The sequence below is a fragment of the Leucoraja erinacea genome, chromosome 25, assembly GCF_028641065.1.
Source record: "Leucoraja erinacea ecotype New England chromosome 25, Leri_hhj_1, whole genome shotgun sequence".
Lineage (NCBI taxonomy): Eukaryota > Metazoa > Chordata > Chondrichthyes > Rajiformes > Rajidae > Leucoraja > Leucoraja erinaceus.
Genome location: NC_073401.1, coordinates 25,768,497 through 25,792,026, shown reverse-complemented (window position 1 = coordinate 25,792,026; position 23,530 = coordinate 25,768,497). Strand labels below are relative to the sequence as shown.

Below are 23,530 nucleotides of genomic sequence, written 5' to 3'. Positions count from 1 at the left end.
TTGTAGTCACAATACAGTAAACCTTCAATATCACAGACCTGTTCAAAATCGATTTTTTGGTTATAGAGGACTGTCTCTTTAAGAACACAGGCTGCCAGAAACACTGCGGAGGCTATTGAAATTGTCACGGCACTGAAATTGACAAGCAATCTCTTTGACTGACACTTAACTCTATTAAACAATGTAACAAACACCTTTTAGTTTTGTAGCAGTAACAAAAAACAATTTTAGCTGTTAAAAATAACTTTGAAAACAACTTGGTGTTTCACGGTGTGATAGTTGGATGGAATCCCTTAATCGGTGATAGTGGACAATTGCCAATAATGGACATCCCCCCCCACCATGGTCCATTATGTTTCTTGTCAATGTGACCTGCAGTTTACAGATTATAATAGGTTTAATTGTAGGGAATGGTAATTTTGCGATTAGACCATCCTCTGCCTGCCACCTCGATGATGCAAATCCTACATGCCACTTTAGACCATGCCAGAAGGATGTTAGTAATTAGGGGATGTTTCATTGTCTAACGAGTTCCAGGTGGAATATATCAATCCCTTCATTAAATGGAAGAAGTTGAAGATATTTAGGGCTAGTCCAAATTCTCAGAATTTAGCAGATTTAACATCCAACAATTGCAACTATTTTCCTTTTTGCTAGCATTAACATGCCAGTGACAAATTTTCCCTGTGTTTTCTTGCCTGATGATACACACGCCATTTTGGAATGCTGCCTTGACATCAAGGACAGTAACTCACCTTACCTCTGGAATTAATCTTATATCCTTATTTGGATCAAAGCTACAGAAAGGTTTAAAGCCAATTTGTAGTGAACAAAAACATCAGGCGCTCACAAAATCAAATCAATGCGTGGCCAAATTCTCAATTACCCGTACTTAATCCTTGACATTCAGCTCCTATTTAATGTGATTGACTGTTAGATAAATTTATTCTATTATATACATCCAGAATAGTTAGCTCATAAGTAAATGCAGAGAAGGATAATATATTTTTATAGCAGAAGGTAAGATCTGATTTATTTGAAATGGAAAAGTAACTCCTGAAACAGTATCTATTTTTGTAATGTCACAAGTTGGTGATTCTACCAGTTGATTCAGTATTTACTTAGTATTAACAAAAACTTTGCTAATTCATCCATTCAGATTTAAAATCGAACTTCAATGAAGCAAAACTGTTAAGTAGTCTGTGTCAAGGATCCAGGACATTGACATTTAAAGAATAATCCAATGAGTATGAGATATAAATGAAAATACAGTAGAACTAGTTTGCCTTTTGCAGATTTTGGTAGCAAAAATACTGGAGCTTAGATCTTTTTGCCTTTTATTGGCTACAAAATAAAGGTTTTGGTTTAACTCTGGCACTATGGTTTCTACCACCAATTTGGAGATTTCGATTTGGAGACTGTTTCCAATGCCAGAATTTGACTGGTAACATTGAAGTGCTTTCAGATATAAATTTTCATTTTATATGCTTCACAGGAATACGTACCAAATAGAAGCTCAAAGGTAGACACAAAATGCTCGAGTAACTCAGCGGGACAGGTAGCATCTTTGGAGAGAAGGAATGGGTAACGTTTCGTGTCGACACCCTTCTTCAGACCCGAAAAGTCACCCATTCCTTCTCTCCAGAGATGCTGCCCCGTCCCGCTGGGTTACTCCAGCATTGTGGCTACCTTCGATTAAAACCAGCATCTGCAGTTCTTTCCTACACAAATAGAAGCTCAAAGTGGCTTGAAAGATTTCCATGTACCCATTAGATTACCTTTCAGTCTGGGGTCAAGGAAAGAGAGTTCACGTCGCGGCCCTGTTTCCATCAACCTTTCCACCACCGTGTACAAGAAGCATAATAAGCGACAAGACAGACGCCATTGTCTGCAGATGCCGAGAGGTGTGTTCAGCTCTGGCTATACAACTTCTAATCTTGTGTGTGGACTCGATAAGAAGGAGAAGCCTTTCAGTCTGAAGAAGGGTCTCGACCTGAACATCACCTATTCCTTTTCTGCCTGATGCTGCCTGACGCGCTGAATTACTCCAGTATTTTGAGTCTATATTCAGTGTAAACCAGCATCTCAGTTCCTTCCTATACCCATTAGCTTGTATTTGTATCAAGCTTCAAAAAGTGATTGCACTATTCCTGTGCATAGTGCCATTTTGAGAAGTTACAAAGTCTTCCATGAATATTCTATCCATGTGGAACTGTTATGACATAAATCAGTGTTCAATACATAATTTACATCAGTGTTGCAAATTGTAGGGCAAATACTCCAAGGGGATTGACTGCAGGAAGGGGCCCCAACTGGAGTGTAAATGTTTATTTACTCATCTGTTAAAGTGTCCATTCCTACCTGAGCTTCAGCTTTAAGGTAAATTTTCCAAGTTCCCTTTGTTATGGGCCCCAAATATTACAAATGATGCCTTTAGAATTTTGTTTCCCCGGGTCTTGAGCAAAATAGTTGCCATTTTTTAATTGCACACTTCTGGCATGAGCATGCAATTGATCTCTGCATCCCTTATGGTGTATTTCAGCGAATGATATATTGTCACCCGGTGGGAAAGGAATTAATTTAACAATGACTAAAGACTTGATAACTTAGCTGGAGAACTTTCAGTAGTTTCAAACAAAGTCTCAATGTCCTGCTGGAAGATGATTGCCCTCTAAATTGTTTTTTTCTCTTTCTACAGATTATTGACCCATATTTCCAACATTAGATTTTATTTCAGTTGTGCAATATCTGATGTATTTGACTTTCAAAAAACATATTGTCGACATTTCCACTTCAAAAACAAAAAAATGCTTGCAGAATCAGCAGGGAAAGAACATTTCATTTGATGCCCTTTCATAACAACAGTATTGATGACATTGAAAAACTTTGGAATATTTAACTTTTGCCTTCAATTTCTTTATTCTCTTTCCCCTTCCCCATCATTCCTCCAAGTGGTCTCAGGCAATCTGAGACCCCTTGTTACTCAGTGATCCAGGTTCAAAGGGTCATCAACACCGCACAAAAAATCACTGGCTGTCCACTGCCCTCCCTGAAGGACATCTTCAGCTCTCGCTGCCTTGGCAGGACAGCCAACATCCTGAAGGACCCTTCCCACCCTGGACACAACCTGTTCCACCTGCTGCCCTCTGGCAGACGGTACAGGTCTTTCAAAACTCGCACAAACAGACTTGGAGACAGCTTCTACCCCATAGCCATACGTGAACTTAACAATGCAAAATAAGAAATAACACTCACATTCAACTGAATGGCTCTACCTCAGCTGCTATTGTTATTTATCTGTAATTTTTAAATTTTTTTTATAAGTATGTATTTTTACCTTATCTTATATATTTAAAATTGCTCTTGTGAATCGCACCGTGGGATTGACTTTTAAATTTCGTTGTACCATGTGCAATGACAATAAAGAGATTCATTCATTCATCAGCAAAGTCTGGATAGACCGCGTGAAGATGTGCCACTCACCAAAATGAAAACTAAGAGATTTGGCTTCCATTAGCGAGGCAAAGGAACCTACAGTGCTGATAATCAAACAGTCAGAAGTTTGGCTATTTGGGGGTGGAGGTGTTGTATGAAATATGTAGTTTTGATTTTCTGTGTGAGCACCTGTGGAATGGTTTTTACTGTATTACCATCAGGCATGAGATCTCTCCGTGGATTTCTACGGACTTTGAAATTTGGTTTAAAAAAAATCTGTCTAAATCTCCGCTATAAATGGCTTTCACCACCGGGTGGCCCCCGTAATGGCCGCCTCGCCAGCAGTCTGTCTTGTCCCTTCTCTGTTTTTATAATTTTCAGTATGTCTTGAATGTTTGTTTTAATGTATCTTGGTATGTTTTATGTGGGGGGAAACCTTTTTCAGTCACTTACCTCGATTGAGATGCGATTTTTCTCCGTGTTGCATCTCCGCCCCCCCTTTGCGGCCTACAACGTGGAGTGGTGCAGCTTTTCCTGGAGACCACCTGCGGGTGTAGCGTGGACTTACCATCGCGGTGCCTGGGATCTTATCGCCAGTACTGGAGCTCCGACCGCGGGGCCGGTGGACTTTAATACCGTGAAGCAGCGGTCTCCTGTAAGAAGCGGCCGACTTGGGAGCTCCATGCTGCGGAGTGTTCCGATCCGTCCCGACGCCGGAGTTTCGATCATCCCGACCATCTTTGCACGCGTATCTCTATGGCTAGCGCTCAGCTCCACACATGTAGAGTAGTGGTTTTCCTCTGTCCCCTAGGCCTACCGTACCAGGGTTGGGGCGGGAAGCATAGAGTTACGTACACAATGCTCACACTGTATTCAAGAGTCTGTATGTCATAGACACTTCAATGTTCTATTTTTTAATCAGATAAAATGTGTTATTGTATGGTATAATTTAAAAAATTACAGTGTAAATTAAGGGTAAACGGGCAAGAAAACTGTGTCATTTCAAGGTACAATTATCAAAATATTTCTCCATAAAGGAGGCGTTGCCCCCTTTAACCCCCGCCAGGGGGTTTCTTCCTCTTTTTCCCCGTTTTTTCCTGTCTCATGCCTGTACCATTCTAGGAACTGAAAACCAGGAGAGGGGCTGGGAGGGGAGGCTCTCACATGAAGCGTAGAAAGTTTAAAAGTAGCATTTCAGAGAGTTTTAGATAGGCAATGGGCATGCAGGGAATGTAGGCGTATGCCTCACGTGCAGGCAGAAGGGATTAGTTTAATTTCGCATCATGTAAGACACAGACATTGTGGCCCAGAGGACCTGTTCCAATGCTGTATAGTTCTACATTTCTATGTTTTTCCAATAATGCATTGTCTACAAAAGATTTGAGTTGATGTGATTGCATCAAAGGTCTCTCGATAGGCAAAACCGACGCAAAACCTCATGGAGGTTATTTGTAGTGTCCCACAAATTTTGGGATGGTGGTAAATAATAATATGAGACCTTTTTCTGCCCACTTTTTATATGGATTATATAGACTCAATGGGTACATGGGTGTCATGATCTAAAGTATTGTTTTTTTTAACCTTCTAATAGCTTAAGTATGACTGATCAGATGAGAAGAAATCCTCTCATTGTTTGCCAAACTGCCTTTAAGCTTAATTATGAATGTCATTTGTGAATTATGAGAACATAATTCTTGGCTGCAATTTATGGACATTGTAATTTTCCATAAACCTATCCAAAATACTTAAGAACTTTAATTTAATTTCATGACATTGTTTGGACCATATAAGTAATCATTTCAACTCTTTTCTTTTTAATAATCTTGGCAAAATTCCTTTGAACTGTAGTTGATAAATTGTGATTATCATTAAACACAATATTAATTTTAAGTACTGTACACAAAGTGCTGGAATGACATTTCACCTTCCTCATTAATTTTAAGTACCTCAATTTTCTCTCTCACAAAACACGTCAAAGAATCTTGAAATTGTTCATTAATGTCAGATTTGCAGCAGTTGTTTTCATTTGGTTGTCAGAAAGAACCTGAAGCAAGATGCAGTTGCTTGTATATTTGCAATCTTTCATTCCCTGTGTAGATCACGTTGCTTCCAACTTTCATTTCACCTTGTTGCTCGATGAATTGACCTTGCAGTTATCCGCCCTTGTGTTAAATCTGCAACCCCCTCCTCTCTTGTGGGACAAGGATTAGAATTGGAGTATCATGTCCCCATCCAAATGAACTCTCTTTGTGTATGGTGTCTTGCTGTGGATTAGTTTTACAATGAGTACCATCGCTAATCCCTAACTTGAACTCTTTGAATATCCACATACATGCAAATTAAAGTATAGAGTTTCAGTAGAAATCACTGAATAATGACCAAGTTGAGAGTTTTTTTTATTTTCCTTCACTAATAGAAAAGTTAATAGTATCAACTTCTTTGATCAGGTGAACAATAGACGTATCCTGTCTATGTGGTTCTATACATTTCCTGTTGAGCCATGAAGAGAAACTGGTTGTAGATCTGCAAAAGAAGGTGCCCATTTACCAAACATAAACTAACTTCTATTCAAATGACCTTTTATTGAAATAACCGTGACTATAATGCAAGTGGCAGCTGATCAATTATCGTCTGAAATAAAACAATAAAAGTGAGACATTTCAGCTGAGTGGCGAAGTTGGATCGTAAGGCTAGCTCTGCCAGTTAAGGGAGTTGTACATGGCAAATAGGAATATAGATTCATTTTGTTGGAGTTTAATTATCTCATTCACAAGATAGTACTGCAGGGTTTTTCAGGATAGTGTCCTATGCTCAACCATCTTCAGCTGCTTCATCATCGTTCAGTTTAGTTTAGTTTATTGTCATGTGTACCGAGGTACAGTGAAAAGCTTTTGTTACGTGCTAACCAGTCATACTTCTTGTCTAACAATCTCTGGGCAGTGCACATATCCAAGAATGGGTGCAACAACCACCCTCACCAGGAACACCTTTGTATTGTCATTGCTCGCTATTTAATGTACAAGGCTATGGAATAAGTGCTGGGAAATGTGATTAACCAAATAGTTCAATTTCTGTCTGAAATGTTCCTGATAGGACAAATAGCTGCTTTGTGTTGTAAATTTATACAATTCTGCAACAAACCACAATTTACACAATCACAAAATACAATTTGCAACATGAATACACTAATTTTTAAAACCTGTCTTTCGAAACATCTGTAATGCCGTTCCAATAGATAATTGGTGTATCTGGTGAGATCCTAAGCATGAAGTGTATACAACTGAGCTTCATCATGAACTAGGTACAAACACAAAAGTGAGGATGAGCCCAGCTGTGCAAAAGCTGTTGGCTAGCTGTTCTCCTTTGAGGATCACCATCTGGGCCATTATCAATGCTAATTTGTGGAACATTATGCGTAAATTGGCCGTTGCTCCTTCCCACATTGCAGGAGTCATCTTAAAAGTTCATTTTTGTAAAAGATACTTTATGAATACAATTTTCCCCCTTTAAATATTCCCCCCTAAATTTTTTTAAAGAACAATTGACAATGAATGAATGAAGGTTTTGATCAATTTTGACCAATTCTGTCTTATGATATGAGAGCAGCAATTGCTGATTTCATTTTGGATGTTCATCAACAAAGGTCGTTTCAGATTCTGAGCCACAATTTCACTCCTTGTCTGGTGTAGATTTGGAATATTAATTTTATCCAAAGAGTTTGACTAATTCTATTTTTCAATATTTTTGCTTTTTTTCTCGCAACAGCTGGAAGTGACTGATGATTTTGATGAACGTAAACTTATTCGGTCCACAATTTATGAACTGAGGAGGAACGAATTAAAAAGAACAGAGGAAACACTATCCTCCAAACGTTTTCGTTCTGAAAGAACAAATAAATGCCTTGAAGACAAAGAGAATCATTTACGGTAAGGATGTTTGAAATACAGCAATGAATTAAGCCACCCAGTGCTAAGATGAACATTAGTTGATATAATTAGAATGCAAAAACGATGGTAATGCATGTAAATGCTACTTGTTCTTTTGTTAAAATGCTGTATCTCATCTGGGATTCAGCTAGGAAACTGTAGGCCTAGTGAAAAAAAGCGAAAGGTAAAGTAATACGGCTACATCAAAAGTATATTTTATGCTGTCAATGCAGCATTAGCAAAATGTTTTGAGTAATGCCTTCAGATTAGGTTCAAGGAACATCAGTCTCCATTATTTTTAAAAGAGCAACAATTGATTTAGACCGTACACCAAAATGCTGGAGAAACTCAGCGGGTGCAGCAGCATCTATGGAACGAAGGAAATTGACAACGTTTTGGGCCGAAACCCTTCTTCATACTCAACAATTGATTTAGACCAATTTGGCTCTGAAAGAACAATGCAGTGGAACTGGTTGTGTGAGTTGCTGTGTGGAGAGCTGTTATCACTAGGAGATATTGAGGTAAAAACATTGCTGTAGTTCATAAAACAAAATTATGAATGATAGGTTATCAACAAGAAAGAAATATATTCAAATGCAGAAGGAAAAATACACAGTTGTGCTGAGTATATGATGTTCTAATGCTGAACACGATGATGTTAAAAGTATTTCAAATCCTTGGAGATTCCTGGAGATTCAGGCCAACATAACATTGCAATGAATAGTAATTTTGATTCTTTTACATGTTACAGGATATTAGAGAGGAATTAAAACCATGCCAAAGTTTTAAGGGTAACCAGTTGTGCTCAAACTAAGCTGGATCCTGTCTGCCACTCACGTTCACTTTCTCCACCACCAACACACCTAGATTACAGCATATACCATCTACAAAATAACTGCAATTACTTAAAGCTAATTTGGCAGTATTCAAAACCTCCACAGCTCCTACTGCCAAGGCAGATAAAGGCAACAGGCTCATAGGAAAACCATTGTCTGCAAGTTCTCATTCACTTCGCACGACATCCTGACTTGAAAATATTGCTGATCCTTCATTTTAACTCTAAATTCTGGATCTTCATTCCTCACAAAGTGGATTACCATTGGCAGCAGGACTGCAGTAGTCCTTCAGAATGACTCAACACTACCAAGAGTAACAAATTCTGGGGTTGCTAGCAATGTAAATTAGATAACTTTTGTAAAATAATAAACAAACAAAATTCTTAAATGCTGTTTGAGTTTGACCACAGTCTTATGAATAATTGTTATTTTGATACATCTTATTCTGCTGCATTCGGATAACTTAGTTGACTGTACATTCTATATCGATCAATTCACAACCCAAAGAGTTTGACAGTAAGATTAAATGGGCTGTTTGCAGGAGTCAAAATGACCACTTATCTCATATTTTTGTGCAAATGATGACATGTTAACATTGTTTTCTTTTGAAATGAGTTACATAATGCCTCCAGATGGCTAAAAATTAGGAACATTTTAATCCTTGTGCTTTAAATCTGTCTGCTTGTTCAAATCTCAAATCTTGGCAAACACAGGCCCATCATTTTAAGTGCTATAAAAACAGTTTGCCAGAAAACTTAAAAGTAACAGAAATTATAAACATCTGTGCTCCGGGAAATACACTATTTAGTCAATTCATGAACTCTTGCACTGATTTGAGAACTAAAATAATTTTTTTTAAATGTGGATAAAGTGAAATGTAAATAAAGCTGACAAATTTTCCTAGCTGGTTCATTGCATTCTTGCTTGCCTTGAGCACCTTCTCAAGCTTCAGTCTTAATATTTGCCGTATGTGGAGAGTGTCAATAGGTGAGACCTATATTCTTTAGAGTTTAGAAGAATGAGAATAGATCCAACTGAAACTCAGTAAATTCTTGCAAAGGCTGGAAACGAGCAGAAGCCTAGGACTAGGGCGTACAGTCTCTGAATAAGGGATAGGCTGTTTAGGTCTGAGGTGAGGGGAAATATTTTTCATTCACCATCTGGAATTTTCCACTTAAGAAGCTATAAAGGCCTGATCATTAAGATCATTAAATGTGTTAGTCTGACGTCAGTAATTGGGGAAAATGCCGGAATCAAAGGATCTGAAAACATTTGTTGGGAGAAATAATAATGATTTGGCAGAATCCACAAAGATTTATGAAAGGAAAATCATGTTTAACTAATTTATTGAGGATGCATCTAGTAAAGTAAATGAAGGGGAAAATGATGAATGTGGTCTATTTGGGTTTTCAAAACACCTTTGATAAGGTTCAAGAGCAAGGTAGAGCCAATACAATTTGGAGGAATGTAAAAATAATGTTGATAACGGGTAATTTGACACAATGCAAAATGTGTTGGGGAAAAGCAAATCTATTTCTTGTTTGCAGGCTTGGTAGGATACCGCAGGGGTTGGTGCCTGATTTTCAGCTTTTGCTATTGGTTTATTGGTGCTGTTGGCATTGCTATCGGTTTATTGGTGCCTAATGTACAGTGATGTAATACAAAAACATGTTTTGCATGCTATCCAGGCAAATCATACCATACATGAGTACATCATGGTAGCGCATAAAGAGAAAATAAAAACATAGTACAGAAGATAGTGTTACAGCTACAGAGAAAATGCAGTTACAAAATGTGCATGTTTTGCATGAAGGTAGATTGGGAGTTTGTGAATACATCCTTGGCATTCGAGATAAGGTCAGTCCAAAGGTCTGATAACATCTGGAAAGAAGCTGTTTGTGAATCTAGTGGTACGTGCTATCAAGCTTTCCTATCTCCTGCTCAACTGGAGAGGAGAGAATAAAGAGAATTATCAGTGTTAGTGGTCTTTGAGTATATTGGCTGTTTTCCTGAGGCAGTGTGAAGTGTAGATGAAGTCAATGTGGGGGAGACTAGTGATATACTGGGCTATGTTCACAATGCTTTGCAATTTCTTAAGGCTTTGGGCAGAGCAGTTGCCATACAAGCTATGAAGCATTCTGCTAGGATGCATTCTATGGTGCCTTTGTAGAAATTAGTAAGTCATTGGTGTCCTGCCACATTTCTTAAACTTCTGAGGAAGTACAGGGATTGGTGTGCCCCTTCTTAACTGTGGTTGAACCAGGCCAAATTTTACCTAGGAACATACTCTCGACCATCTCTACTTCAACACTGCTGGGGTGTCCTGAAATTCATGATTAGCTCCTTCATTTGGTGGTATTGAGGGATATGTTGTTGCTTTGACACCATACTATTAAGCTCTCTATCCCCTTCCTGTATTCTCTTGTCATTGTTTGAGATCTGGCCCACCATGGTGGTGTTACCTGTAAACTTCTAAATGGAGTTAGAGCAGAATTTGGCTACACAGTCGTGGGTGTACAGGGAGTATAGCAAGGGATTGATAACGTAATCTTGTGGGCACTGGTGCTGAGATTTATTGTAGAGGATGTTTTGCTGCATATCATTGCCAATTGTGGTCTAGGAGTCAGAATATTGAGGATACAGTTACAGATGGGGGTGATAAGTTCTTGATCTGAGAGTTTAGAGATGAGTTTGATTGGAATTATAGTGTTGAAGTTGGAACTATGGTTAATAAATAAGGGTCCAGTGTAGTGTCCTTATTGCACAGTATAGGGCCAGGGAGATGGTTCTGCTTGGACCTGTTGCAGCGATAGGTGAACTGCAATGGATCAAGGCTATCTGGAAGGCTGGAGTTGATATGCACCATGACCAGTCTCACAAAGCTCAATATAATGGTGGTCATTCAGGCGTGCTACCTTACCTTTCTTTGACACTGGGATGATAGTGATCATAAAGTAGGTGGGAACCTCAGATCAGAGTTGAGTGCAGTTAATGGAGAATGGAACAATAGAATAACTCCAAGTGACAATTGAACAAAGTTGAATAGTGAACAAAGTCCAACAGTTTGTCAGTCCACTCTCTGTTTTTATCATTTTAAGTATGTTTTAAAGGTTTGATTTAGTGTTTCTTGGTTTGTTTTATGTGGGGGGTTGGGGGGGAATCGGAGAGGAAACCTTTTTCAGTCACTTACCACAACGGAGATTCAATCTTTCTCCGTGTCGCATCTCCGTCCTTCCCCTGTGGCCTAATAACGTGGAGTGGTGCGGCCTTTCTTGAAGACCGGCCTGGAGCTTCAAGCCGTGGACGTGGCGTGGACTTACCATCGCGGAGCCTGTCAACCTTTGCCAAGGAACGCCGGTGAAAGGGCTCCGACCCGGGGGCCTGTGAACTTTAACACCGTGAAGAAGCCGACTAGGGAGCTCCATGCTGCGGAATGTTCTGTTCCATCCCGACGCCGGAATTTTGTTCATCCCGACGTGAGGGCTTGGACATCGGACCGTCGGCAGCGGGGAACTGCGGAGGGTTCAGCCCCGACCACTGGTGAACAAAGGAGGAAGATGACTGAACTTTATTGCCTTCCATTACAGTGAGAAATGTGGATTCCACTGTGGTGGATGTTTATGTTCAATTTTATTTTATATGGCTGTATGTATTGCTTTTCACTTAGTATGGCTGTATGGTAACCCAAATTTCACTGTACCTTAATTGGTGCATGTGTCAATAATCGCGAACTTGAACTTGACTCTTGATTTACTTTGGAACTTGCTTGAGATCTGTTAACTTTTGACCCAAAAGCATTATGTTTTAAATTTTCTTTCTGAATATGTTTTGACAGATCTCACAGACAGGAAGAGGATCAGAAAGGGTCTTTGGATAAACTTTCAGGGAAACTAGAATCCATTAGTGACATTGATGAGCTAACAACATTGGTGAGCAGTATTGTTGACTTGAGAATGTGTTCATATGTTAATATTTTGCATGGTATTCCAATGTACACTTGATAGTTTGTTTGGAAGATACATCTTCTCCATATTGAGAACCATACATTGGGAACAACTATTATTATAGAAGTTAAATTTTATTAACAACTGCTACAAATGTGAATTGCCCAATTTTTGACCTTGATTGATAAAATGTTTTCACTTGACCCGCTTAGACAATAGATGAACATTTAAGTCATTATCATTTTTCAAACGTAAGGGTGAATTTATGCCAAGATGCTATTTTTGAACTATTATTTGTGAGATTGTTTTCATCTTTAATGACTCCAGGTTTGGAAACTGGACAGAAGAAAGTTTTAATTCAATCCCTATTCTTTGGTGTCACTGGTACCAAGATATATATAGTGGAAAAAATCTGGATAATTTGCAAAAACCTGCATGATTATAATCAAAAATCATACGTGAATACAAAGGAAGGAGTGTAGAATATAGTGTTGCAATTACATGGAAAATCGAGATTAAAAACAATCTGGCAGTCTACATGTTACAATTCATCATAATGCCCAAAAGCACGAGTGTTAATGAATAGTTACATTTCCATTTATTCAATGACCCCAGCTGGAAAATACATTTGATCATAGGGTGAGGATGGATTGGGCTGTGATGCCTGTCGCAGTTGGCCTTGTCTGTTAGCAATCACTATACAGTGTTTCTTATGAATACACATTTTCTGGAGAACTGGAGTGCACCAGTAAATTATCGTGCAGTTGTTTTGTTGAAGGTAGAGAAAATTATGACATATTCTCCATACCTTACTTTTTTAGCAGTTCTTCCCCCCCACCCCCACCCAACCTCTTTCTCCACTCCCTGAAAAACAGTAGCTTGCTGCAGGACATGTTTGAACAAGTGAATTGAGTAATTACACAGTGACTCGTGAGTAGTATATCTGGCATAATATGACTCCTGTGAAAATTAAAAACTGCAAATATTGGGAATCTGCAATAGATTGGGCAGCATCTATGGAAAAGAAAACAGCTAACATTTCAAGTCAAAGACAAAGACAGAAATGGCAGAGAGAGAATGTTAATGGATTGATAGGGCAAGATGAATAAGACAAAGGGGATATATCTGATAGGGAGCAGTCAATGTTGTCATAAGATATGTTGTAGAGGCCATATGGTCAATGGGAGCAATTATAAAGAAAATATGAACACAAGCTATCCAATTGAGTGAATTAGAGAATGGAACTCTTGGATATCTTCACTATTCTGGTTCTGAAGTTCCATATAGGAAAACCACATTGTATGTAGATTGCATAGACAACCACTGGGTGGTGCAATAGGCTAGCATGTTGTTATTTTCTGTTTTGCAATCAAACCTAAAGATACAAATCCACTTTCTTTCTCTTTGTATATTGTTAAAGGAATCCATAGTAGATGCAGTCATAAAATATATCCGTTGAACAAAGTAAACCTATTCTGTCAATGGGGATGGTAATGGGTATTTGGTAATGGATGTTTGGAATGATCTAATCAAGAAGATTGTAGAGTCTCAGCTACCATGGAAATCCAAGACACGGAATTAATTTTTAGATAAATCAGCGTATATAGGCTTAGTGCAGCAAAGTGAAACACATAATTTTATTGGATAGTGGCGCATAGCCAAGGAGCAGAATGGTCCAATCCTATTTGTGTATGTACTTACGTTCTTTTACAATAAGAGATGAACAGTTTTTTCCATTTTCCTTGTGCTAATTGGAGCATTGTGACTATCTGGTAAAGAGAGAAATTGTAAATGTGAAGAGGAAGGACATTCTTCAAGTAGGCTTTACTCTGGAAGTAATTAATCCCATGGAGGTGTTGATGGTAAGTCGCTGCATAAAGACAAGATAGACATTTGCTCATTATATTTCAACACAACATATTTTGAAAAGTGAATTGATAGTGAAGTTAAAACACATCTGTGGCCAACACTTCACAGAAATTAATCCTGCCTCCACAGTTGATTTCAAGTCACCACTGTTGATAATTGATTGTAAGGATGCTTCACAGAAGGAGATGTTTGCCTTGAAACTCTTGATCTTGCATGGAGAATGATGGCAATTATAACAGGTGCAATAGTTCCAGACTGAGGTGAATCCAGGCTGACATCAGTGAAGTGTCATCCACGAAGGGAGTAATTGCAGTTTGAAAAAAATAATTCCAAATAACATTTTATCCTGTTGGGTAAATCATTTGAGGCCAGAGAGGCTGCACATTAAATTTATGTTCAGTAAATGAGCATTTCTGTTATTTAAATCATTTTGTATGAACATAAGCAATAAAAGTCGGAATATTTCTTTCTGCTTTGCCGTTCAATTAAATAATGACTTGTCTTTTACCTCCGCACCATTTTCCTGCACGAAACACAAATCCTTTGATTCTTCTAATATCTCAAAATCCATAAATTTGTCTTGAATATGATGGGTCATGGAGCCCTCTGATCCCTCGAAGATAGTGAATTCAATAGTTATGCCATCCTCTGAATGAAGAAGATTCCTCTCATTTATCCCGGATGGCTAACCCTTTATTTTGGGACTAACCTCTGGTTTGAGTCACTCCAGCCAGAGGAAAACATCAACCCCTATAGGAATTTTATATATTTCAAGGAGATCACCTCCTATTCTACTAAAAAGGTGAAGTGGTATAGGCCTAGTCTGCATAATCTCCCTTCCTAGGACAACCCCATTATTGCGGGAATCAATCTGGTGAACTTCAGATACTCTCCCTCCAATGTGGTAGAGTATATCAACCCTTGAGCATGGAAACAAGACCAATTAACAATATTTTGGTCTCAACAGGGCTTGGGCAAGGGCATAACAGATTGAATGTGATGTGGAAAAAAAGTGAGGTCATCAACTTTAGTGGAAAAAGATAAGAAGGAAATTATTTTTTTAAATGGTGATAGATTGAAAAGTGTTGTTGTTCAGAGGGACCTGGCTATCTTTCTGTATGTGTATTGCTGAAAGTCTTACTCAATTAATCAAGTCTTGGTAAGACACTATATAGAACATTACGCAGATATCTGGTCTCCCCACCTAAAGAGAGATATATTTGCAATTTGGGGGAGGCGAAAGAAGGTTCACCAGATTGATTATTGAGATGGTGGGCCTTTTCCTGCCTGGTTTTGAAGCTTAAGTCTGAGTATATTCAAAACAGAGATCAATAGATTTTTAGATATAGAGGGAATCACACGATGTAAAGTTAGTGCAGGATATAAGGTAGAAGATCAGTCATGATCATATTGAATGGTGGAACAGATGCATAGGGCTGAATAACCGATCCTTGTTTATATTTAGTATGTTCTTTTAAAATTGCCAGGGATTATTTTCATACTGCTATTCCATATGTTACCTAAAGAGGGAAGTATCCCCCAGTATTTATTTCTCTGAGTATGACAGCAAATTGTGTCCTCTTCCTGCATGACAAAAACAGATTAATTAATGATTTTAAACAGAACCTTTAGAAGGTGGAAGTTGATGCTCATACGCTCAATTTAATGGATTCCATATTCCGCCATTGTGACATTGCTATTTACAGCCAGTCTCATTCGACCTCAAAAGCATATTGTGAGCAAAATTAGGTATTATCGTATGCATGTGCTAGGTGCATTGAAAATGCTAATCATTTAATTTCAATAATATGTAAACTTGTTGCAATATTTTTTGAATAAATTGCTTTATGTAAGCGCCTAATTTACCATGGGATAAACTAATGCTGCAAATTGTGAACCCAACAGGCAATAAAACATACAGGGATGCTGATTTATACCAAGGATAAACACAAAATACTGGAGTAACTCAGTAAGTCAGGCAGCATCCCTGGTGAACATGTATAGGCAATGTTTAGGGTCGGAACCCTTCTTCAGAGCTTTAGTTTGAAGAAGGGTTTTGAATCGAAACATTGCCTATCCATGTGCTCCAGAGATGCTGCCTGACCCACTTAGTGACTCCAGCATTTTGTGTCCACCCTTAAAATATTGCTAGGTGTCAGTCATAGGATAAAGTTCTCGTTGGTCAATTCCAGGATGACTCCATCCTTTGGAAACATATCCTCTTGGCCATTTTTGGTGGCCAACACTGCCGCGATGTCCAGGACAAGGACTGTCAACTCCTTCTGTGACTTCTCACAACAGTTCAATCTCAAAGCACAGGATGTGAACACTGATAATAAACTGATAATAGCCATCAAAATCATCGAAGCATTGTACGAAATACTGCTTTCTCAAGGATGAAATTGTGTTGCCTGCATCACTGAGGGCATTATTCAATGTCTGGGTGTGTAGATTTCATTGCAGAATGCTGCATGCTGAAGAATCTTTACAATCACTTCCAGAAGTTAGTTCTGGAAAAATAGAAAAATGTAAACCTGGAACCTGGAGGTGATGAGGCGTGGGTTGCAGTAGAGAAAACAGGAGTATAAGGAACATCATAAAGGTTTCAAAGGTCTTTTATTGTCACATGTACTAATTAAGGCACAGTGATATGCGAACTACCATACAACCATACTAAAAAAATGCAACAAGACACACAACTACATAAAAGTTAACATAAACATGCACCACAGTGGATTCCCCACATTCCTCATTATGATGGCAGGCAATAAAGGCCAATCTTCTTGCCCTTTATGTGCAATATCCACAGTTTATTTAATGCAAGAGCAGAAAACAACATAAGGTGGCATTAATCTACTGTATAAACCCAAGATGTTTTCATCTGTGTGCATAGTAAATGGCTTCCCCAGATATTTTAAAACAGTTAATTATTCAACTTGGAGGAGAATGCACATAGTTGAAAGATGTTCCTTGAGATATGCAAAGGCTTTGTATTTGCTCCAACATACATTTTTCCTGTTTCCAGAAAGCTCAACGTTCAATCAAATTTCACCTTTTTGGTTTGAATTTGTCATTTGTTTGTGGTTACAAGCATTTGTTTTTGCTGGCAAATATGCTTGTTTCTAGAAAAGTGCTAAATCTATTTCACAATGTGTTTCAGTCCAATGTGCAGAACTGGAACGGTTCTGGTCCACTAAAACGACAGGAGATAGGTCAATATGGTCCTTTTATAGTTGCTTTTGTTAGTGGGGCAGTAATATTTGTCCACAAAAGGGGATCCCGTGGCATTGTTAAGAAAACAGTGCGAGAAACGTGACTTTATAGGTTTCCTAGTGGAATAATGAATCAAGAATCATAGCAAGATATAGCACAGGACCTTTGGTTCATTTTGTCCATGCCAAGCATAAACCACCTAATTATATTATTCCCTTATTTTATCCCCAACCTTCTCATCAACTGCGATCTGTGAATCTGTGGACTGGTCATTGGCAAGTTAGACAAATGTAGAGTTAATTAATAGCTACATTTGTTGGACAGGGTTGAAAGTAATTAAATATCATAAAATTCAGAAGGGAACCATTTGCGATGAAAAACATCAAATGCTGGAAAAACAGATCGGGCAACATTTTTCGTAGAAAGAGAAAGTTACATTTCTGGTTGAAGACCTATCATCTGAACTGAAAATACCATTTATTCTAATGTTTTTTATTTATGTCATGAAGGTTGGAAAAGCTTTTCAGAATATTTTAGAGTGATAATTGGTATTGTTGTTGCTGAAGAGGGTAGTTTTAAGCCATAGGCTACAGGACAATATTGGTTTTGTTTTAGTTTAATTTTGTTTAGAGATACAGTATGGAAACAGGCCATTCGGCCCACCAAGTCCACAATGACCAATGATCACCAGTATATGTTAAATTCTACAATACCAGACATTGATGAGTTGGTAAACTGGGTAGAGCAATGACAGATGAAATTTAATCCATATAGAGGTGAGGCGATGCACATTGGAAGGACTAATAAAGCTAGGATATAGACAGTGAATGCTGGGTCCTCAGGTGTTTTCAGGAACAGAGGGATCTTAGTGAACAAGTATCCTGATCAGCACTGCAAAAGGTAGATAAGATGATCAAGTCAGCATCCAGGATTCTAGTCTTCATTATCTAGCAATGTTACAAAATTTTGAGATTTTAAAAATCAAGTCTGCAATTTATCCCATCAGATAAAGCATAACAATAAGTTTAATTTGACACCAAATTCACTTTCATATCTCAAGTATTAAAAAAGTTATGGCCATTTTCATACTCGGAAATTAGCATCTTGTTCCCTATTGATTTTCAATGGACATTACAAAAAGCTGTGATCTTGGATAGGCCCATTTCTTAAGGAAAGATTAGTTTTAAATAGCCTAACAAGATATTCACAAATGATTCAATAGCACTGCATTTAAATTAATTTATAGCCAAATGGAAGGAATTTAGTGATTGCTGTAAATAAAGTCAGCAGTGGGTTCCTGTGAACGCGCTGGTTTAGTTTCGCGCTGGATTAGTGCCCTCAAATGCCGAGAAAAATACTGCGGGATAAAAAGCCCAAAATGACTATGTTTATAGATAACTTGATATATGTTATGTACATGCCCCATGTAAAAATAAGGTACAAAATTGTTTGCTTTATAAAACCCTGGGGCTGCAGAGGTTGCGGAGTGAGACAGGAATTTTAAAACTATTATATCTATTATTCGAGGCCTATAAAACTAATAATACCTTTTGCGACCGGGTCTTGCAGCGATTTTTCGTTAATGATTTACTAGGCTGAATATCTGCGATTGGAACAGCCTAATAAAAATCGCGTTTTAAACCCGCCCCCTCCAAACAGCGCCAAAATCGCGGACATGGCTTTGGGCAGATTCCCAATGACGATTCAGGTAGGTTTTGTAACATACCTACATTATCTGGGGGATAGACTATGATGGAGATTATGGTACCATTACGCAAAACATCAGTTAAACCAACATTTTACATAGTGTAGCGGCGCCTGCTAGCGCACGCAGATATCGAACCCGGCGTTCGGAAGCCGCGGTTCAGGAGGGGCTCTTGTCATGTGGCCAGACATGTCTGTTAAACCTGTATGCTACAAAATGCACTTTCGAATAAAGTTTTGTTGAAAACTCCAGGAGTCGTTTATCAGACCGCCAAAGTAGGACCATAACAAAGTTTTACAGTGTTAAAGTACTATTGGAGTTCTGGTTATGGGAAGGATGTGATTGCACTAGGGAAGGTACAGAGGAGGTTCTCTAGTTTATAATTCCCGATATGAGGAGGTATGTCTGTAAAATACTACCACGTTCTTCCTTAAGGTTTTTGTGATACATTTGTTTCCTGCTCTGGATATCTGAATGAATAATAGAAGATGAATGCTTTTCCACTCATGCCTCTTTGTGTAAAACAAACATCTTTGTGGTTGGAAAGCAATTTAATTTAATTTGAATCATTACTGAAACTTATGATACTTTTTATCAATGGGGAAGATTATAATTTATGGGCATATGGATTCCATTTTATCAATAGATGTTAATTTGACACTGCTAAGGCTGCCGTTCTCCAGAATTCGTGTTAACATTTCGGCACCAAGGACTGCATGCCATTCACAGTAGAACAGTTCAGGGATTCAATGACCAGAGATTGCCAAAGTACTGTCAGTTTTTGATTATGGGTTCAGTGAACCAAAGAAAATATTAATAATGAAAATATAAATAAACTACATATCTTAAGGAATGTTGACTAAAGTACCTTTATAATTATACATAATATCCAAATGTAGAGATCAAAATGCCAGCCTACACTTGAAAAAAACTGTATTGAAAGGAAAAATGAATACTTTTACATTTTCTTTTGTTTATCCAAAATGTTTCTTTTCATCTGTTTGGCCTATTGAATATTTTTTATCTAAATTTATTGTTTTCCTTTTATAAATTTCCCATAATCTAGTCATTGCTGGACAGGCCTGCATTTATTACCCATCTCTGAGTATCCTTGAGAGCATTATAGTGAGTTGCCTTCTTGGAAAAACTGCAGTCTTTCTTGTGAAGGTACTCCCACAGTGGTATTGGGTAGCTCCATGATTTAAACCCAGTGATAGTGAAAGTTATTTTCCATTTAGAGTTGTGTGTGATTTGGAGGAGAACCTGCAGGCTTTGGTGTCATTCATGAAGGTAGAGGTTGCAGATTTGGAAGGTGCTGACAGAGTAGTTTAAGTGACTATGATACATTTTGTAGCTAATACATGCTGTGGCCACAGTGTACCATTGTTGCCAACTGTGAAACAGGCTTATTTGTCTTGTTAAAGATATTAAGAATTGTTGAAGTTTCATTAATTTATATTCTCTGAGATTCATTGGCTTGTGGTGATGGAGACATATTCCATAGACCCCCCAAGAGTGATGTATTCTGGATCTTATGCTCCTGCTGTAACCTTGCATGGTAATGATGCACAGGAGAGGTTAAAGCTGTGAAATCTGGTAGCACTTTGCCATAAATCTGCACAAAGGTGGGAGATGTGTGATAATCATTGGATACCCATGATGGAGTAGGTTTATCCTTCGGAAGCTGGGTCCATGACTTTTCAGGATACCCACTTCAGGATGCATTTATAAAGATAATTTGAAACTTTTTTGAGTAGGTTTCTTTGTATTTTTAGCATCAAGATTTAAAATTCATTTTTTATGATTTAATTTATTTTTTGTATTTCAACAGCTCCGAAATGCAGGTGAATATGAAGAACGTAAACTGATTAGAGCTGCTATGCGTAAACTTCGTGAGCAGGAGATTGAAGGTGGGTCAGGCTATGCCTTTCATGTATAAATATATTTGATGAACGGATATTTATGTAGTACCCAAAATAAACTGTAGATTAGTTAGAGGTAAATCTTAATTTATGATTGCTGGTGCTAAACATGTAGTCTCCAACAACACATTTGGCTCCATAATGGAGTGCGGTACATGAAGTGAGAATGACTTTGCCAATAATGTTACACGTATTTACCGGTAACAATTTTGTCTTCATCATCTTTAACTACATTTACACTTTGCTTGTAATTTAATATAACTACAAGAATATTAAATCTGACATATGAGGTTAGAAAAAAAAATTGAAACAAATTAGTAATTGCTATAGCTAATATATATCACCACTAGGCTCCACTACCAGGGCTGTTTTTAAATCTATCAAAACAGATTTTAAGTGTGACTGGCACGTATGACTGAGGACTGAGGTTTTACTCTGAACGTTTTCGAAAGGGTTGACAGATAACAGGTACAAGATTCAGTTGATAACTTCCCCGCATCCTACGTGAAGAATGCAAAGAGAAATTTGAGCATTTTACTGAGCTAAGATTAGCTGGCTCGATATGGATCACTTATCAACAGCATTCAGTCAGATCACTTTACTTTAGACTTTTGAGATGTAGCGCAGAAACAGGCCCTTCAGCCCACTGATTCTGCGCCGACAATCAATAATCCCATACACTTAACACTATCCTACACACTTGGGATAATTAATGTGTGCAGTGAAGACACACTTGTCCAAGAGTTAATAAATAAAATTGAAGTGGTTTGGTGCAGCCCAATCCAAATGGATGATCGGGGATGTGGCTATTATTGTCAATCATGCCAAAGACCTGGGATTGGTTGCAAATTAAGATCAGAGTTTAATTATTTTTACCACGATCAATTTTTGGTAATTTGAGAGTTTTGTTACTATGGCATGGTAGTATCCAATGCATATTAAATGGGTAAGAATCTGGGAGATGACTTCGTATTCAAGAAATTTGGAGATAATTTGGAGGTTGAAGATGGGATTGTGTTTTTGGATGGACAGGGAGTATCATGGCGGATTTGAAGAAGAAAGAGACAATATCTGAGGAGAGTCAATTGTTAAGACATTGCCTAACATGGGAGGCAGAAAGGAAACTTGGCTGGGCGACAGTTTAGTGGGAAGAGAATTGTGGGAACAGAAGTAATGGTTAAAATGTCTTTGGGAAAGACTGGAGAAAGCTACATGTTTGTGGAATGATTAAGGAATTAAACACTGATAGGGATGAGGTGGACTCTTTTATACCTTGAATAATGACATAAACTATTCTGCTTCTACTTGAGAGAGCAGAAAAGACCTAGAATAACTTCCAAATATGTAAGACTTTTTTCAACTATATACTTTTGTACACTATTGAAGAAATGACACCCTTGAGTTCTCAAGTCTCTCCACTTTGGTATGACCTTCTGGCTCTGTTTGGAGAGTGCTAGCAACAAAAATGTTGAGTCAATGCACATAAGCAGCCTGACAAATTGGCAAATTGAGTGCTGTTGAAAATGAGCTGCCTTCCACAAGCTAACCTAAGTAATATGAGAGTGTTTTTCCAAAACTTTACAACTCTAACTAATTTTCTCTCCATTTCTTCAGCTGCATCCACTGGGGACAGACTAATTGGAAGACCAGTCCATAATGGAGCACAGGAGATTGAAAAGAAATCTACTGTTTACCGACAGGACATCACTCCACAGACAGTATGTTCAAACAAGGACCATTTGGCGAAATGTGAGGAGAATGTTCTTCGAACGTTGGTGAGTGTTTTATTAAAATGATGAATAATGTTTAAAACAACAACAAAGATTCTGGAACCATGGAGCTGGTCAGGCAACATTTGTGGAGGAAGAAACAGTCAACCTTTCAGGCCAAGGGTCTTCATCAGAACTGGAGATTGAGCAAATAAGCATGTTTTAAGTTTCACAGATGGGAAGGGGGAAAATAAAATTGAGGGAATGTCTTTGATAAGATTATTGAGGTAACCGTTGGTTTTGGTTCTGGAGATTAAAGAAAAAATCACCAAAGAACATGTTTGAACCACAAGATAGAAAATACTACAGATGTTGGAAATTTGAAACCAAAGAGAGCTCTGAAATGAAGCAGCACATCTGGAGAGAGTAAAAGTGAGTTGATGTTATAAGTGAATCATCTTCGATCTGAATTGCCCAGTTCTGACAGAAACAGAAATGACTGGTTACTTGAAATAACAATTCCCAAGGCTTGATATTAAATTCACAACGTGCCCAGATGGAAGGTGTTCCTTGAGTTCGCATGAGGTTTTATTGCAAAAACGTAAGAGGTTAAAGACAGAGGTCAGAGTGGGAGTAGGATAGAGATTTAAAGTGGTAGGCAGCTACAAAACTCAAGGTCACTCTCTTCTCTTGGAGGATAGTGAATCTTCTCACGGTAAATAGTTAATATTGGGGAATTCTCTGTTCCCGAGGGCGGTGGAGGCCAGATCATTAGGGGAATGGTTGTGGAATATTCTAGTCTTAACAGCTACGTTCTAAAATAGGATATTTCTCTTTCATTTTCATGCTGAGAACAACTAAAGCCAAATTCACCCCAAAAAATGAATGGAGCGAATTATCCCAAAATGATTTTTGTCAGCTCAATGTATAAGGATGCTATGTGATTAAATTGTGCAAAACATAAAGAAGGA

The 23,530-nt window shown here is 38.1% G+C and overlaps 1 protein-coding gene across 2 annotated transcripts in view; it reads left to right on the top strand.

Moving 5' to 3' along the window:
• The window catches only part of smtnb (smoothelin b), a 168,034-nt gene that overhangs the window by 39,238 nt on the left and 105,266 nt on the right, over positions 1–23,530 (top strand). For both annotated transcript variants that reach the window (XM_055655293.1, XM_055655292.1), the window contains exons 2-5: positions 7,201–7,361; positions 12,033–12,126; positions 20,760–20,838; positions 22,465–22,625. In XM_055655293.1, coding sequence (XP_055511268.1) covers positions 7,201–7,361; positions 12,033–12,126; positions 20,760–20,838; positions 22,465–22,625 — 495 coding nt within the window. The remainder of the gene's footprint in view (positions 1–7,200; positions 7,362–12,032; positions 12,127–20,759; positions 20,839–22,464; positions 22,626–23,530) is intronic.